General features: G+C 39.9%; 1 protein-coding gene across 2 annotated transcripts; it reads right to left on the bottom strand.

Moving 5' to 3' along the window:
• Positions 1-1,523: 1,523 nt before the first annotated feature.
• TMEM19 (transmembrane protein 19) lies at positions 1,524-16,117 on the bottom strand. 2 transcript variants are annotated; one of them, XM_048941209.1, is made up of 7 exons: positions 16,048-16,117; positions 15,585-15,735; positions 10,236-10,349; positions 8,800-8,937; positions 8,273-8,527; positions 7,032-7,241; positions 1,524-4,295 (listed from the first exon to the last, which is right to left on the bottom strand). In XM_048941209.1, the coding sequence occupies exons 1-7, from the start codon at positions 16,108-16,110 to the stop codon at positions 4,132-4,134; spliced, it is 1,095 nt and encodes a 364-aa protein (XP_048797166.1). In that variant the 5' UTR covers positions 16,111-16,117; the 3' UTR covers positions 1,524-4,131. The 2 variants fall into 2 exon arrangements, with proteins under 2 accessions (XP_048797166.1, XP_048797177.1); XM_048941220.1 differs by lacking the exon at positions 16,048-16,117 and adding an exon at positions 15,839-15,997.
• Between the last annotated feature and the right edge of the window lie 1,689 nt (positions 16,118-17,806).

Below are 17,806 nucleotides of genomic sequence, written 5' to 3'. Positions count from 1 at the left end.
TCATGCTGCTGTATAGATTTGCTGTATGGTTTTGAACCTCTAAATTCAATTCTGAAGGTGATCACAGAGAGGAGTTTAGTTCTGCCTTATTCTTGCTTGCCACAAAAAAAAAAAAAAAAAAAAGGGGGAAAAATAGGGGCAAATAAGTTACAGAGCTGTCTGTGAAGCACTAAGTCCAACCAAGTTGTCCCCCAGGAAAAGCAGTTGTTTCCAGGCTGGTGGTGATCCACTTTATGAAACTCCTGCCCTCAATACAGGTCAAGCTGGTTCTTCCATGTTTCAGCTACACACAGTCTTTTCTTCTACAGCCATTCTGTCAGGAACCAACACATACCCCCACTCTAGGGCAACAATACCCAAAGCAGTATAAAGCTAACAACCCTCTAGATGGTCTACTGAAGGAATGTAGATTCATTCTAATGATATTCCTCAAGTTATAATGTTTACCACACTACTGTTCACACTACCAGTCAGTCACACAGGATGTTTCTGGGTCAGAACCTGCACACAGAGGAAAGCTGAGGACCACAGTTACTGCTCTTATGGTACATCAAGGAAATGTGGCATTTAGTTCTTCACCAAGTAGCAAGATATTCATATTGATCAGCTGCCTCCTTGGGGATGGAAGCCAAAGAAATGTTACTGAAGAAATTCTGTCCTGCTGGAATTTGTTTCATTTTGGCTCAGAGTTTGATAGAGCAGAGGATGTAAGTACAAGGCATCATTTGCCTGACAGTTTTGTTTCTACATTTCCAGATTTCATCTTCATTTGGGACTTGCAATATTTACTGGCAGCTCCAGACTTGGGTGTGCTGTAGTGCTCCACATAGTCTGAGTGAATTCACATCCCTGCTCATATTCACACGCAGGCCCTTAATTCTGAGAGCTCCACAGACCCTCCATCCCACATCTACCCTAAACAAAGCAAGTATTTAAATTGAAAGAGATTACCCAGTTGCAGTAACGTTGGAAGACGCAGACACTCAGGTTGGTCGTGGTGTGAAGCAACAAACACCTGGCAGCACTGGATGAACTGCCAGAAGCAGAGTGCAATATGTCTACAAAGCTCTAAGTCAACACTCCAACTTCCTGAAAATAACTCCTGCTTGAAAAAATAATGATCTAGTGCAATTACAGGATCTGGATAATCAAAATCAGAGAAGGGACTGGGGGAAAACACAGGAAAACATATCCCACTTACAAATGTGAAAAATGATATTCACATTTAAATCTGTTAGGATTTCAATCTATTGCTGGATTTATCCAATCCGTAAACCAACGTCTGTAAAACGCCAACAGTCTTTCAAGATTTTTCAGCCCCTTGCTGTCAAAAAAGTGAGTTATCTGAATGTTAGCTGGTCTTTAAATCTCAGGAGAGGTGATATATCCCCTTCACTTTTTATACCACTTTATTTCATTGTCCCAGCAAACTGTGCTTTACAGCTGTAATGACAGACCAGTCAACAGCAACATGGACAGACCCAAGACAATCTAAGAGCAATACAAAGTAATTCTGAATACTCTGATACCAATACTCTTCAACATCCAAGATCAGGACATCAAGCCTAAGCAAGACCTGGCTAAAGACTTCTCATACACAGAGTGATTGCAATATGTTATTTATTAAAAATAAATTATGCCATTCTCATACTTTTACTTGAACTTCTAACACATCACAGCCCAAAATGAGGAACAATGTTTCACAATCAAAACTTCTCAATTAAAAAAAATAAAAATTCAGTTCATCCTCTTGGTGTTGTGGAAAATCTCTGTCACTTCAATAAAATTTAGTGACAGAGTTATCTCACACAGCAAAGGTACCAAAAGTTCTGAAGCAAAACATATTCAGGTGTTTTTGATTTCTCTGTTTTCAATGTAGCTTCTCTCCTCATTTTCCCTTTTACTTCTACAGTTTCTATTTCCCAAAGTATCACGTGGAAAGGCAGCACATCCCTGTCTGCTCCCTTCTCATCTCAGTAATGGCTCTTAGTGACACACCACTTAACAGGCTGTTCGCAGGTACAGCCACACACAGTTTCTTCCTCCCTGTACCTTCTATTAAAAAGAAGTAACTAAATTAGCATAAGCTGCACCTCAGTTGATACAGCATACCTAGAATTAACGCTGTCTTTTCTGGAGTTCAAGAGCACTCTGATCTTTTTAAATATTGAAGATTTAGGAGTGGGAATTTCATAAACAACTCAGTGTCACCATCATGAAGATAAGACAAAGGTAAAATTCCGAACAGTGAACAGCCTTTGAAAGTCCTTCCTGCAGGACTCTGATGGGATCACACTAATTCACGTGATAACAGATCAAAGCATTTCATGCTGGACTTAAAACTACAGATGTCTTCTCACTGTGACATGCTATTTTTAAAATGAGACTAGTATTGAACAGCAGTGAAAAGCAGGCTAAGTCTACCTCAGTATTTGAAAGCAGACTTTATTTCAGGAACTGAAATAATATTAAAAAAAATAAGGCATTCAATTGAAAGAAAAATTACTTTACAAAAATGTGCATTTCTTAATTCTAAACATTACAGAAGTATTAATAAAATCCTAAAAGCCGACTAACAGCCTTTATGTAGAAGCAGCATAAATCCACTAAAAAAAAAAAAAAACAGAAACAACTCATGTATACCTTGCTACAGATCAACTGCATACATTCCTTTCATGATTGTGTGCTTTTCCACAGAAAGGCTGACATACAGCAACCACACAGCTTGTTCTTTTCAGAAACCTTTTATACCTTCAGAAAGCTGGATAATACAGTTCACTAGTTCCAGTGCTGAATTCCAGACTTGTAGAGTAAATTTCAAATCAATAAATCCAATGTGGAAGGTATTAAAATCTTTGAACGTTCTCAGAAAAAAGTGACAGAGTACCATCCAAATGAATTTGGACAGGAGACACACGCAACATTTGTAAAAGAAAAGATAAACTAAAAATCAGCTATTTAATACAAATCTTCACCTACCTCTAACGACAAAAATAAGAAGCTTTCAAGTTAACAGAAAGGGCTCTACCTTCTGAACATCTCCAGTTACTATGAAGGTATGCATGAAGTTTAAATACAACCTATGCTGCCTCAGTAACTTCCACATCTTCTATAATTAACGATGAGAGGTGGAACCAGCAGACATAGCAGACAAAGCACTAAAACTCCCACTTCAAAATGATTTGTCAATGAAACTTTCTCTACTCACTTTGAGGATAACCTTCTTTGGTTGAGACTCTCATCTGTGAATAGCCACCTCAAACAGAAGTAAGAAAAACTTACACTGCTTTGCAGGAACCAAAGAATACAGTTTGCTCAGAACTCTAAATAGCAATTCTGTGCTTACAGAGACAATCTGTATATTTATAAAACAATGAATGTGAATTCCAGATAATTCCAGATAATTTAATAACTATTGCATTACAATTGTGATAATAATCTTCATATATTTAATTAGTTAGGAAATAACAATTTCAAATAAACATGGGCAAATTTATTATTCTTACTGCAAACACCTTTTTTTTTTTGAATTCTAACCATAGTCTTTTGCTCCAAACGTCACATAATGATATCATTTTTAATAACTGCATTTTCAGGGAAGGAAAAGTTTCATCAGGATATAGAATAGGCAACAAGGCTTACCTTTTCTTTTTTTTTCCTCCCCAAAACATTTCCATAAAACTTTACATACTCCAGATTATAGGGAATACTAAACCAGAATTCATCCTTTCTACCTGTATTATCGCTGCCCACACAAAGTTGCAGAGGATTTGGGCCTGGCTTGGACAATAGCTTCAGTGCTCCAACGCCCTAGTAAACGTAGATCACATTTCCATTTCCAGCCTCTTGCTCCTCCTTTGAGACCACTGAAGCCAATCCTTAGGTTTCAGGAGGACAAACAAAGTGCTTTACCTCACTTGGCAAAGATCTGCACCCACTCAAAGAAGAGCAACAGCAAAATTAACAAAACTTCTTGTCCTGATGGATGACTACTGCCATACGCTTACATAAGTTGAGATGGAAATCCATTGGCTCTCTCAAATGTTCAGATCCCTTTCTTTAAGAGTGCTCAAAGAGCACTTTAAGAAAGACTGAACAAAACTGATTACATGCCAAAAGCCTTAAGCCATTTCAACGTCTTGGCCAGAAACACAATGCCACAGCTGGAAAAACCAGAGCAACGAGTAGAGAGGAAAAAAGATTTACTGCATTGTTGTCTAATATAGGTTTTCCAGATATGTGCTGGCAGTCTCTTGTTTGGTAGCTGACAACCATGCTGATATTCTTGTCAAAACCTGGGAAGAGATAAAGACTTCATTTTAAAAAGGCAAAGCAGATGAGAAGAAACAGTAACCAAGTGTATGCAATTTTCTACATTCCCTTTACCATTACAGTGTCTGACTTCGTAAGAAAAGACAGTAAAACACTAATCAAAATTATGGTTAACTACATCTGGTAGATTCAAAGAATGGAACCTAAATGCAATACTTTAAGTTCAAAGTTTTGAGCAGCTATGCTTCTACCGAGTTTACTTACCTGTTTTTGTAGCTATGTGACAAACAAAGGTAGGAAACATGAGCTTAAACCAGAAGAGGAAGAAGCTACTGGGAGAGCCACGAAGGCAAAGGATGCTGTTCTGCACAGAACAGAAACAACTGACTTTTAGAAAGATTTATTTGTTTTTTAAACTATGGAAGTAACACTTAGCTGACAGAAAACAAGCTCTGGATAGAGCCTGAATTTAACATTTCTATTTAGTTTTATACCACCATACATTTAATCCTTATAACGTAAGTAATTTCCTGCTGTGCCACAGTGTTCTAGCACTGTATCTCATTTTCTGTCACTCTGTACATTCCAATGCTTTGTCCAATTTTATACATTGGTAAAAGTCTAGCATTCTAGCATGCTAGATTTTAATGGCCACTCACAGGTCAGTGCAGTATTGATCAGGTGTGTGCATAAATACAGATCTAAGACTGACATGAATGAATGCTCCGAAACACATGAACATATTCTGAACTAAAATTATTTTTCTCAGTATGTTGGAGTATCTGTTAATGCCCACAATACAGAAACATCATTTGGAACTCCTACTTCACTGAAACATTTTCAGCACCTCAGACAAATTGTAACAACAACAACACAATCAAACAGAAAACACAAAACACATCCCTCCCCATATGCACACCCCATAAACCAACTTGGCAACACTTGCTGTTTTAGAATGTCTCAAGCTTCCTTGACAGAAAAAAAAAATGGTCTTTAATAAACATATACCACAGATGTACATACATTGTAGATTGTAGATTCAAAGCATAAAAATGTTCATTCAGCAAGTTTTTCTTTTGTAGTTTGGTTATTTACATAATTGGTATGATCTCAGTTAGGAGATACGGGAAAATCTGGATGCAATTCTGCAAAGCTGTTAAGAAAAGTCTTGATGTGTGCAGTAGGAAAGGACGACTTCTTCAAAACAGACTATTATATAAACCAAAACTACCTGTAGGTAAAACCTCAAGAGAGGGTATAGGTGGCACTGGCATCATGTATTCCAAAAAAACCCACAGTATCACAGCTGTTATGACTGCCATATTCATTTTTTCAAGATGCTGAAGAGAGATTGGAGCACTTCTCATGAGAACACATGGAACACAGTTTGGGAAAGCAGGTTAAGCAAAGAGGGAGATGTAACCCAATAGCGTGCACACCATGAGCAGCACTTACTCATCTGTGTCACAGCATGTATACCATTCATGCATGTATAGCATTCACATGCATACATACTAAACACAGGCCAGAAGTGCTTATAAATTTGGAAATGAATCTGTGGAACTTGTACACTGTCCCTTCTGTAGCTCACTAAAGAAGTTGCTGAGCATGTAAAAATACCTAAAGTGAGTAAGAAACAAATGACAAATGCAGACATGCATTAGCTAAGTTTACCACATTATCTTAATCCACCTGCCTCACTAGAAGAATGAAACATGGTTCGTGTGCTTCAGTGCTTCATCTTTTATAATGAAGCATTATATGTAAGAATTCCTCACATGGTTAAACACTCCATCTTGGTTTGGACTTCCCTGGATCTACAAAGAATAGAGCACACAAACTGCTGGAAAGCCAAATCCACAGCATCAACAAGAGTGCAGTGCTCACTGTGACAGTAGCTTCAATGGGCTTTTATCTCTCATGCAGTTCATCTGCAAATTCAAACTGCGACTTCTAACAAGTGTACTGACAATCAAATCAGAAAACTAAAATTCTTTCTGTAAATCAGCTTTTGGACAGAATAGCATCAGATATGGATTTTAAGTACAAGGCTTAGTCTGAAGGTCGCCTGTATTGTTCATTCACAATGACCCTAAGGAGCAGTGAGTAACTAAATAGTGGAATTATTTAGGATCAACCAGCTGACAACCTTCTTCAATGGATACCAATTTGTTTGTTTTAAATAAAAGCAGGGCTAGCTCATGAAACACTTAACTTCCAGGAAACAGTACCCTACTAGATAGTCAAAAAACAGAATCTAAAATAAGGGGCACATCTTCTCAGAGCTCTTCTTGTTTAGTTCTCAAAGCTGGCACTATCACTAGGTCACCAGAGTAAGAAATGGAGATTCTGCAGTTCCCAATTAGTCGGAGTGAATGGACAAAATTAAGGTGATCTTTTCTCTTCTAAAAGGTTACCATGATTAGATACAAAAAAAAAAAAAAAAAAAAAAAAACAGGAGGAAGAAATTATTCTTGCCAAGGAAGTGTGTTGGAAATCTCTGGTCTCCTTCAGTCACCAAGACAATAATGTGAGACAAACAAACCAAAATGTGCAAAAGGAAGAGGATCAAGTACACAAGTGAGGACCAACTGCCATAGCTCTTGTTGTCATTATCATGCCCATTGCTCTGACTCTTTGTTCTTTGTGATGTGCACTCTGTATATCTCTGTACATCTCAGCTCTTCCTGATATCAAGTCCATTTAAGTCCATTTTTAAGTCACAACAGGAAAAGAAAAAAAAAAAAGACAATTCTTACCACTGTACTGCATTGTAGCACCCAAATATGAATCAAGAATTGATCCCAGTAAGCCAGCTGTTGCTCCAAACACAATAATTGGCCACTGTGGAGCCGACACATCCAGATCACTCACGAAAATGAGCTGTGTTATGTAGTAGGCTATACCTACTGCCATGCCACCAAGAAAACTTGAGAGCAGGCCCACCAGTGTAACTCCTCCATTAGTACCTGAATCAAAGAAAAGTCAAGCTGATTTACAATTCTTTTTTTTTTTTTCTTACAGACTTACATTTACTATGCCTACAGTCATATCTATCAAACAGACTCTGTCATCACAGCTTTTATTTATAATTCTCATGAAGCTGCTCAGATGCTTAACTGGTGTATATACTGGTGTATTAACATTACTTTCCCCATCTCTAAGGCTTGTTATCTACAAATATTTCCTAGCAATAAATGAAGCAAAACCAGATAGTAAACTGCTCAATACAACCTGGTACCTGACTGCTGTAAAACTGGAGGAAAAAAGAATTGCTCAAAGAATATAGAGCTTGAGTTCTGCAGGCTATTAAAACAACGCCTCTTTCAAAAGTACATGAAGAAATATTTCACCAGTATGTTTAAAAGAGCAAAATCCATAGAAAAGACATTTGATAGCCTCCTGAAAAGAAATAAAATCCGAAGAACACTTACAATGAGTAAAAAAATGCCCATACAATGCTTAAAACACGTATCAGCATGCCTGCAAGACTCAAGAAACAGTGATTTAAGGCAGCAATGTTATCCACTGTGTAAAAATGGTTTCACAGACAGAAGGCTCTCTTTGCACAGTCTTTGTAAAACATTAAAGGAAATGAGCAATTTGATTAAGAGGTGAGCTTTCCACAGCATCTGTAATGAAAATATTTCTTCTATTGATTAAAATTTTAATGACTGAAAAACACAGTTAATAATTTATAGTCTTTGTGTTATTGTCTGTATAAACACTTCTAAGACTCAAGTACCCGAGTCAAGAAGTGACAGCAATCTCTATGAATGATGTTGGCTCACCAGATTCTGTTTCGATGCGTCTCACAGTTGGTATAAAGCAGAAAAACAACTGAGTAAATTACATTTCAGAGAACACATTCCCCCTAGCATTTTCAAATCTGTTTCCAACGTTTGGGCCTTTTTTGAGGCTCTTTTGGGACTTTTCATGTTGGGTGCATAATTCAAAACAAAACATAAGATACGAAAACGTAGAACAGACAATATCTCACCTACTGGAACTTGTTTCCAGGTCGTTATCAACCTTGGCTTGCTTTTACTCATAACACTACCAATCTCTGATGCCCACGTATCGCCAGCAGAGCACGCCAAAGCTCCCAGAAGGGATAAGCACATCCACGACGCCGTGTAATACTTCGAAAAGTCTATTGGAATTTCACCAGGTCCACTTTCTATCATATACAAGATAGCCAGCTCAGTAGGAATACCGCCATTGCAGAATACCTGCAACCAATTCCTCTGCCCACCTAAAGTGACAGAATGAAATTTTAGTATTTTCAGATAAAACACCTTGACATACAACAGCTGGAGACAAAAGCAAAATGCACACATGTAAAGTTGAATTTAAAAAATGCACATTTTCAAAAAGTAAATTGCTTGCATTCATGGGGATAAGGAGATGGGAATGACAAGTGTTCCCTATTCTGGGTGTTATATCACATCTGATGCTTTGAAAGAAAGGGTACACAGTATTTACTCTTCACAAGGGATCTGAAGAAATCAAAGTGTTAGGGCTTACCTTCTTTGTATTCTGAATCTATACGTTTCTTTATATCTTTTTTCCATTTAGTAAGTTTTGAAGAAGTAACAAAAAATACAAGCAAAGAAGTGAAGAAACTATAATTTGCAACTGTAAGGATAAATCCAACCACCAATCCTATAAAGAAAAAAAAGTATGTAAAATTCCTTCACGTAACAACTTAACTGCAAAGCAATTAAGTACTTTTATACTCTTGAATACAATCTTCATGATAAATGAACATCATGATAAACCTAAGATAAACATGCAATAAGAAAGTTAATGAAGCATCTAACATCTGTAATGCAAACTCTAGAGACATCTTGACTGAATAATATCAGTTACCCTTATTATTTTCTCGTAAATTTAACTACTAAAATTGTTGATTTTATTGCTACTGCTAGAGCATATGATCTTCTCCTGCCACAAATCAGTAAAGTAGTGCAGAAGATGGAGCAATAAAGAAAAGATAAAGGTTACCTGCCTAAAGAATTTGACTCTTCATATGAGAAGTGTATAGCTTCTCTATCTGGAAATGTATCTTCAGTTTAAGGATCAAACCCCCTCCCCACACAAGGCCACTCCTGCCATTCATTTTCTTTTGTTTCTGAATTGTTTGATCTTTTTCTTTCCATTATTTTCTTTAGTATTTGAGCTGCTGGATGTGCTGCTTTTTTTTTTTTTTTCTACCTCCTTCTCTACAGAGGAGATCTACTTCTCAGTGCCCACAGCTCCTCACAATTGGAAGAAGTCATAATTTTAAACCAAGAAAATCCTCCCCCTGAACTCACAAACAGAACAGTATCTGCAGATGGGTGGCATAGGAGGAATAGATTGTAGGTTGTTTCTTTCCACTGACCATTAGCTCAGACAATGCCACATGACAAGGAAGGGTCAGCCACCTCAACGAGAGGTCTTAGATTAGATTTCAATGAACACCAGGAGCTTTCTTTCCTTACAGCCAAGAAAAACATTGTTGAAACAGTCATTGGCTTAAAGTGAATAATAGACTTAATTTTCTTATTTGTGGGAGGCAAAAATTATGATATTAGAGAAAGGAAAACCATGTTATCTTCACTAGTTTCCTACCAGGCAGGCAGGTTGCTGGCACTTTCATTATCCCTGCCTCTTCAACTTCTTTATCTCTAGACATGTGAAACAAACGAGACCATGCAGATTTAACTGCAAATTGTACCTGAGTTCAAAACAATTTTGTGAATTATGTAAATCTAACAATGTTAATGGAATGAACTGCAAACAGCTGCAAAAGTTAACTTGACTGAAGCATTATAAAAATCAGTATGAATTCAAGGCATGCATACTTGCATCTATACTGAACCAGGTAGAATGGCTTTAAAAAGAACATTACATAGTATAAAAAGGACCTTAATTCAGTTTATTGAGTGTTTAGCTTAATAACCTCAGAAGAAATGTACCTGCCAATGCACCACTGTGATCAAGACTCCTCTTCTTAAAACCTTGTGTAACAATCACTACTGGAACTGTGACTGAAAAAAGCCAGCGCCACGGAGAAATTGGTCGGATATTACCTGGTGAATAAAACGAAATGGTTACATATCATCCTTGTAAGTTTTTTAGTGCCTTGGTATCTGACAAATATTTCTCTCCAAGAACATATTTAAAGTCTGACCTTAACAGAGATTAAACTTCCTTACCAGTCAAAACCAAGTACTTTTATGAATGGAAGATCAAAATGCCTGCAATTATTACTTTTTTATTATTATTAAGAAAAAATACATAAAAGTAACTGAAATTCATGATCAAGAAATGGCAAATTTGTTAGAAATAAACACAATGAGATTTCTCTTTCTAAAAAAAGAATTTATAAACCCCCAACATTAATATGCAAAATGTTAAGAACAACTGAAACCTAATTGAATAAAACAGACATGTTCAGATTTTAGACAAAGTACACACCCACAGTAAGGTACGTAGAATTCAGTTTCAAATATGAATAAAACACAAAGTAAAACCACAGTTAATAAAGCATTACCATTCCTTTCATGTGAAAAGAATGCAAAGCAACTTTAAGAAAACAAATCAGAGCAAGAGTTTCTCTCACAGATCCTGTGATGACTGACTTGCTCAGAACTTGAATAAACCTGAATTGTTCATGACAATGACGGTGCTTTTTGATCAAGGTTCAGAATATATAAACCAGCACACTGCACCAAGCCAAGCATCTGCCTGACTCAGAACCCCACCTGGCAGCAGCCAGCTGCATGTGCTCAACAGAAGAGTGTAAGAAAGATATATAGATTCATATTCCCCCTTTTATCGGAACTTTTACGTTATAATTTCTAAAATCATCCCCCATCATATTTGCCCAATTCCATTTTTAAGCCAGTTGTTGTGTAGCTCATCTACCCAGATAGTGCTGCCTCAAGTTCCACTGGACACCTGCTGTAGTTTTTGACCTAATGAATGTGAAAAGATTCTGTGATTTCCTATTCACATTTCTCTTGCCATTCATGACCTACATAGATGCCCCATTTCTATAATGAAATATCTTTACCTGATAAGTCTTCCTAAATGGATGCTATTACCTATGCTGCTCATACTCATTCTTTTTTGTTCTGCTATAGACACTGTGAGATGGGATGAACGCAAGTATAAGCAGTTCTTACACTGGTGAGACACCATGAATTTACAGTTATAATAGTGAGATTTTCTTTTTTCTTAGCAAATCATCAATTTTTTTTTAAACAATGTGTTTCACTTCAAAATAAAAACAACAAAACAACAAACAGATGAGGATATATTAGGTAACCTGCACAATGCAGTTCCCCTCTCCTGTATTAGCTGCTTGTACTGAACCAGGCCACTGACCTCTTCAGTCATGCAGTACATCAATTACAGATTACTACAGTGTAAAATACAAATATTTGTTTCATTGCTTCCACTGCTATCTGATCTTCTTTAACCATCTTCAGGCTGCTGTTGGGTTCCTCACCACAGCAGTCTACCTCCTCAACAGGGAGAATTTATGTCCCTCAGCATCTGCAAAAACATCCATTATCCATTATAACACAATAGGTGTTCTTATGACTATATAAACCAAAAGGGCTAACAGTCCTAGGAACTTTCAAAGTAAACTAAGGAACACCTAAAACTGTAAAGAAACCAAAAATTAAGCTTATTTCAGCAAGCCTTGGGCTCCTCTATTAAACCACCATTTTTATGAAAGATGTTATAGATTTGTATTTAAGAAAAGGTAGCCAGAAGATTTAAGTCTGGTGTTAATCTTGTTTCCTTTTAAATGTTTATCCTTGAGCAAGTTTGAAGTTACCTAGTTCAGTTCTCCCAGTTCTGTCTCTGTTCCCCTAATCTACAGAAAACTTGGCTCAGCTGAGAACCACAGGTGACTTGGAATTCTTCACTTAGAGGTGTCCCTCTTTACTGCCCATGCACACACACACAGCCTCTTCCCAACCTGGCAGCAGTATGAAAACTGACTGTGCAGCTTGTTCCATAGCCCTGCAGACACTTGTTGGAAAACAGGCTGTATCCAACAGTTTCATGTCTTGTAATGGATATTGACAAAAGTTGTTCCTCCTCATCCCCCCAAAGAGTCTTTCATTACAATGTGAACTTCTTTGTAGAACAGAAAAACAATATCCCACTGAGCCATACTGCACACTGTTCCATAAAGTACCAGTGTCCATAGCAGCTTATCTTCTAAGTAGATGATTTATCTTCAGCGTCCTAAACGCATCTGTTTCCTTCTCAAATTCCAGAACACTCACTAAAATAAAAGCTATTAATAAGTTAAAAAGGAGTTTTTACTGTCCAGTTAGAGGGTTGTTTTAATCATGGAACTGACTCAATGTATCTACTGCCTTAGCAGCAGTTAATATATGTACATACATGTTGAATCACCTCATTTTTAATTATAAGATATACATTTCACTGCAAAAGACTTTTCAAGTACACATTCTAGAATATAAAAATTTGAAAGTATAGGAAGAAATGGTTGCTAAGACTGTTAAAAAGTCTTCTATCTTTGCACCCAGAGCCAACAAAGCTACTGATTATATCCTGAACTTAACAATTTCCTCTGAAAGAACATTACTTCCAGAAAACATGACAAGAAATTCTACCAGGTAAAAGTGGTGCAACTGCTGTCTAGAATATCATCTCTGATTCCTTTTAAACTTCATGTAAGGCTCTCAAAAATATATCTTAAACTGATTATCTCTGCAAGATTTCATGAGTTTTGTTTAAAAAAAGCCCATTAAAAACAGTAAAGCTAATCATTAACATGGCTTTTGATCTAAAACAACACCAAAACGTGAGAAACTATATATTACATCTGCTATACAAATATATGACATCACAAATCTAGCATTACATGCGACCTAGCTAATGGAATAGAAATTTCACACAGGCACAGCTGCTTGCCACAGTGGAAAGCTGAACACAATGGTTTGTAACACGAGTGCTTGCGTCAGCGGTACCAACAGCTCTGCAGCTATTCAGGCTCCTCAGAGGAAAGCAGGGCAAACACTTCTCCAGTGAAACACTTGTCAATGCAGCACAAGGGTTTTCATGATAAAACAACCTCTTTTTCATGCACTGAAAAAGCTCAATGCCCCACATGGTGTGGAGGTGAGCCCTGGGTCAACTGCTGGGTCAAAAACTCAAAGAAAAGCACCACATCACAATTCTCTTTCCTATTTGATTAAGTCCACTCCTAATATATGCTTAATTCCCCTTCACATCTTGGTCTTTCCAGGGTTTCGGTCAAATGGAAAACAGATGTCCCATGGTCCTGTTCCATAATCCTCTGCAAAAAAGAGGATTTGTCTCCAGTTTCCTGACTTCCACTAGCCCCTGATTCATGTGACATCACAGTTCTCCACCCTACACCTTCCTGTTACATAGCAAGAGCAGGAATAACTTAATTAGTGGAAAAGCTGAGAGAGCTATACCTATTGAGCAGACGTGCAAAAATGACATTGTTATGAGTCTGCTTAAACTTGACTGTTGTGGCTTAATCCAGCAGTTGGCTAAAAACCACAGCTATCTGCTCACCCCTCTCCTTCCCAGGGGAATGGAGGAGAGAATCAGGGGAAAAAAACAAAGTAGAACTTGTGGGTTGAGATAAAACTAGGACAGAGGAAAGGAAGAAAATAACATTTATGACTACATGTGTGTATAAATAAATAAACAAGTGTTGTACAAGCAATTGTTCACTAACCACTGACAGATACCCTGCCAACTCTCTGTGCAGTGGAAGGTGAATTCCCACCACTTCAAAACTTCTGCTTGATAACATGCTATGGAATATCTCTTTAGCCAGTTTAAATTAGCTGTCCTAATTCTGCTCCCTCGCAGCATCTTGGGCCTTGGCTCTGTACATCACTACTTAGTGGCAACTTTATACATAGGTGTGTTATAAACAGTTTTTCTCCTAGAACCAAAACGTAACATCATACCAGACACTCTGAAAAAAACAATCACATCCCAGCTGAAACTAAGACACCAACTCTGCTAGTTCTAAAATAATTAACCAAACCTGTTTGTCGAGCCTGTTTCTGTACACCTGCTTTGTGTCAATTATCTCTCCCCACAAGGTGATGTGGAGGTGCCACAGAACATTCCAAGTTGTATGGGACCCACAGGGATCACAGAGTCCATCTCCTGGCTCTACACAGCACCATCCAAACCAAAACCCAGCTTATGAGGGCCAACAATCCTTAAGGTCCAATAGCTCAGGGCTGTGTCCACTGCCCTGGACAACCCGTTCCATGCCACCTTCTGGCACAGAGCCTTTCCCTGACCCCAACTGACTCTCCCTGACACACTCCATGCTGAGCTGTAGACACAACCTGCAGTTATGTGACACCTGACTTCATGTCACCCTGATAAGAGAATCCTGTACGGAACTGCGAGTGCTCCTTTATTCTGTTCAGTTAGAATCATGGAACATTGTGAGACAGAATGGAGCCGTAAGGATCATCAAGTCCAACTGCTAGCTCCACAAAGAACCACCCAAAAATCAGACTGTATATCTGAGTACACTGCCATTCTAAAAACTGAAGCACTGGAAAGCACAGAAAGAGCAGAGACATTAAATAGCCACTACAAGTGCATATACTAGTGTATTTTATCTCTTTTGAATCCAAGGTAACAGCAAGCACCTGGACATGCTCCTACAAATCCCTAGGCACTGAGTGGCACTGCAGTGACACCGGAGCTCCTCCTGCGGCAAAGCAGCTGATGCATTAGAGACAGCTGTTCACCTGCCCAGGAAAGCTGTTCAAACTCTTCAAGGTTTGAACAGATGCTGCAGGCAGCACTGCCGCATCTGTATTTTGTGGTTAAAAAAAGGTTTTAACAAAAGCGACAGCCCACAGAGAGCACTTGTGTCCCTGCAACCACACACAACCCACAGCCCACCTGGGTTATCTGAACAGAACAGAGCTGACCCTACGTACTCACCTCAGCAACTCCCTGCGCCCATCCCACTCCTGCAGCACCGATTCCCACCTCTCCCCCCAGCACACTTCCCCACATGCCCCATTCAAAGCCTCCTAGAGCATTTCCAAAACTTCTGCAGGCCGGAGCGCCCCTCGCTACCCGTCATCCTTACCCTCGCTATAGGACAGCACAGTTCTCTCTGGGCCTCGGGCTCCCAGCTCTTCTCGGGGCTGGGAAAGCCCTACAGATGCCTCATCCAGACCCAGACCCCATCCCTGGGGGGGGAAAGGCGGGGCGGCTGGCCACGGGCCCAGCCGACTGGCCGCGGCCTTTGCACTCACCGTAGTATGTGCTCGCAGTCATGGACACGATCCAGAACGCCAGAGAGACCGAGATGAGCAGGCTCAGGATGACGATGTTCGCCAACATCTTGAGGTAGTCCCTGAAGAAATCCTCCTGGCTGCTTGTCATGGGGAGCCAGAGGGCGGCCGCCTAAGGGGAGGCACAAGGCACAGGGCACGTCAGTGCCGCGGCCAGCCCCGCTGCCCTGCCGCCCTGCTCTGCCCACCCGCTGTGCCGCTCTCCCGACACCTACGGACATCTCGGGGGGCTCCGCGGGGGGCTCCCGGCGAGTTGCCCGCGACCGCCCCCCGCCCGCTACCCCGCGCGCTGCCAGCGCCGAAACGGCCCCGAACCGCGTCAGCTCGGGGACGGAAGCGACGGCAGCGATGACAGAAGGCAGGAGAAAGGCGTCGGGAAGCGTCCGGCCCCGCCTCCCCCCCGCCGCCCGGCTCCGCCACCGACCTGCGCCTCGGGCCCGCCAGCGGCGCCACCATCCCGCCCCGCCGCCAGCGCCGCACTGCGCATGCGCCGCCCATCCCCGCCTCCGCGTGTGGAGATGGAGGGCGAGGCGTCGCTCCGCGGCCCTGCCCTGCCCTGCCCTGCCCTGCCCTGCCCGGGCTGTTCTTTGCTGGTCGCTAGTTGTTGGCTGTTCCAATGGCTCTGTGCGTGGAGAGTTTCCCGTATGCTTTCCCGCTGTTTCGTGAGGGCACGAGTGCACCCACCCTGCCAGCGTGCTGTGCGGCTGTTTGGTGCTTGCCCCGTGCCTGTGGGCTCTGCTCTGTGCCCGCATACAGCAGTTATATGCGTGTCAAAGGAAGCAATGCTTGTTATGTGAAAAAGAAATGACAGGTTGATAACGACAGGGATGAGAGTTTTTTTTATGAGGTTTGAAACTTGTTGGAACATTGCGACGTTCATTAATGTAAAGACTTGAAGTATTTCCTAAAGCCAGCTTGGGATGAAAACAAGCCAAACCTGCCTGGTGGCTTTTCTGATGGGATGCCAGAATTACATGCAAAACATGTGGCCATAAATAAAGCCAACACGAGTTATTAGAAAACTCTGCATCTCCCTCTTGCATACCAAAGCTTTGTCAACGTGCCACAGAAAGATGGGAAGATCCACCACTTAGCAACAGCCCTCCCCCAGCCCCTTTGCTGTGTGGCAAGTAAGAAATAAGATTTATTTGAAGTAAATAAAATGTAAAGCATTTCAGAAGAGATTTTTGAGATAACATATTCAGCATTTGTTCTGTAAATAGAAAGGTGCTGAAAATAAATGGGAAAAAAAAAAAAACAACCCTAAATTTTACAGATTTTATTGTTACAGATGGGCCATTGTATCAACCTCAGTAAAGGAATCTCAGGCCCTTGTTTTCATGGAACTGAAACACCAGCATGATAGAATATGTAATTGTTGAGTGAGGAGCTGAGTAATAGGAAAAAGTAAATTAAAAGATCTTTTACAAAGAATAGGCAGCATGGTAAGTTACAGGCATTGGTAGAACAGATGTTTTTAGCGTTGAAAATTCTAATGATTAATCTTCAGATAAGAACTGACGATTTCCCTACTAGATTTAAGAGTATTTCTGGCTCATTGGCTCCTGATTTATCTCAAGGTGTGTGTTGTTCCTTTTTATTCAGCTCCTGCTGTGAGTTTCTAACAGGATGAGCACACAGCTTATGGAGTCTTTTTGCAACAGAAGCTTAGACATATTTATGTGTTGTTACAGATGAAATAATCAGTTATCAGTCAGGGCTTCTGCAGATGTTGTCTAAACTAGTGACCATACTAGGCCTACAGATGGTTGGCTTTAGCTGAAGATAGGTCAATTCTAGAGACTTTTAAACGCTTGGGTGTTGACAGTGCTTTGTTTCTAGACAGTAAGGGCCAAAAACCTGGACCAGGTGCCTTGGATGCCTTAGGCTTTACCTTATTCTCTGCTGCATTTATTGGCAGTAAGAACTAGGAACATACATATTTTCTCTGAGCTAGAAATTCTGAAAATGTTAACACTAATGTAGCAGAACTAACTGGTGTATTTGGTCCTTCATCATCTAGTACTTGAAGGGAGCTTTTAAGTGGGAGGGGGACTGACATGATCTGATAGTGATAGGACAAGGGGGAATGGCTTTAAATTAAAAGAGAGGAGATATAGGTTGGATGTTAGGAATAAATTCTTTACTCAAAAGAGTAATGATGTACTGGAAGAGTTTGCCCA

The sequence above is a fragment of the Lagopus muta genome, chromosome 1 (genome assembly GCF_023343835.1).
Source record: "Lagopus muta isolate bLagMut1 chromosome 1, bLagMut1 primary, whole genome shotgun sequence".
In the NCBI taxonomy this organism is placed as follows: Eukaryota; Metazoa; Chordata; class Aves; order Galliformes; family Phasianidae; genus Lagopus; species Lagopus muta.
This window is presented reverse-complemented; position numbering and strand designations above follow the sequence as displayed.

Bases quoted from the DNA above. Each gene is read 5' to 3' on its own strand.
- TMEM19 (XM_048941209.1), bottom strand. From the start codon at position 16,110: ATGCGCAGTGCGGCGCTGGCGGCGGGGCGGGATGGTGGCGCCGCTGGC. The intron at 8,938-10,235 runs GTACATTTCTTC...TTTTCTTTATAG, and splicing joins TCACAGTGGTGCATTGGCAG to GATTGGTGGTTGGATTTATC. The intron at 7,242-8,272 runs GTGAGATATTGT...TCTTTGATTCAG, and splicing joins CTGGAAACAAGTTCCAGTAG to GTACTAATGGAGGAGTTACA.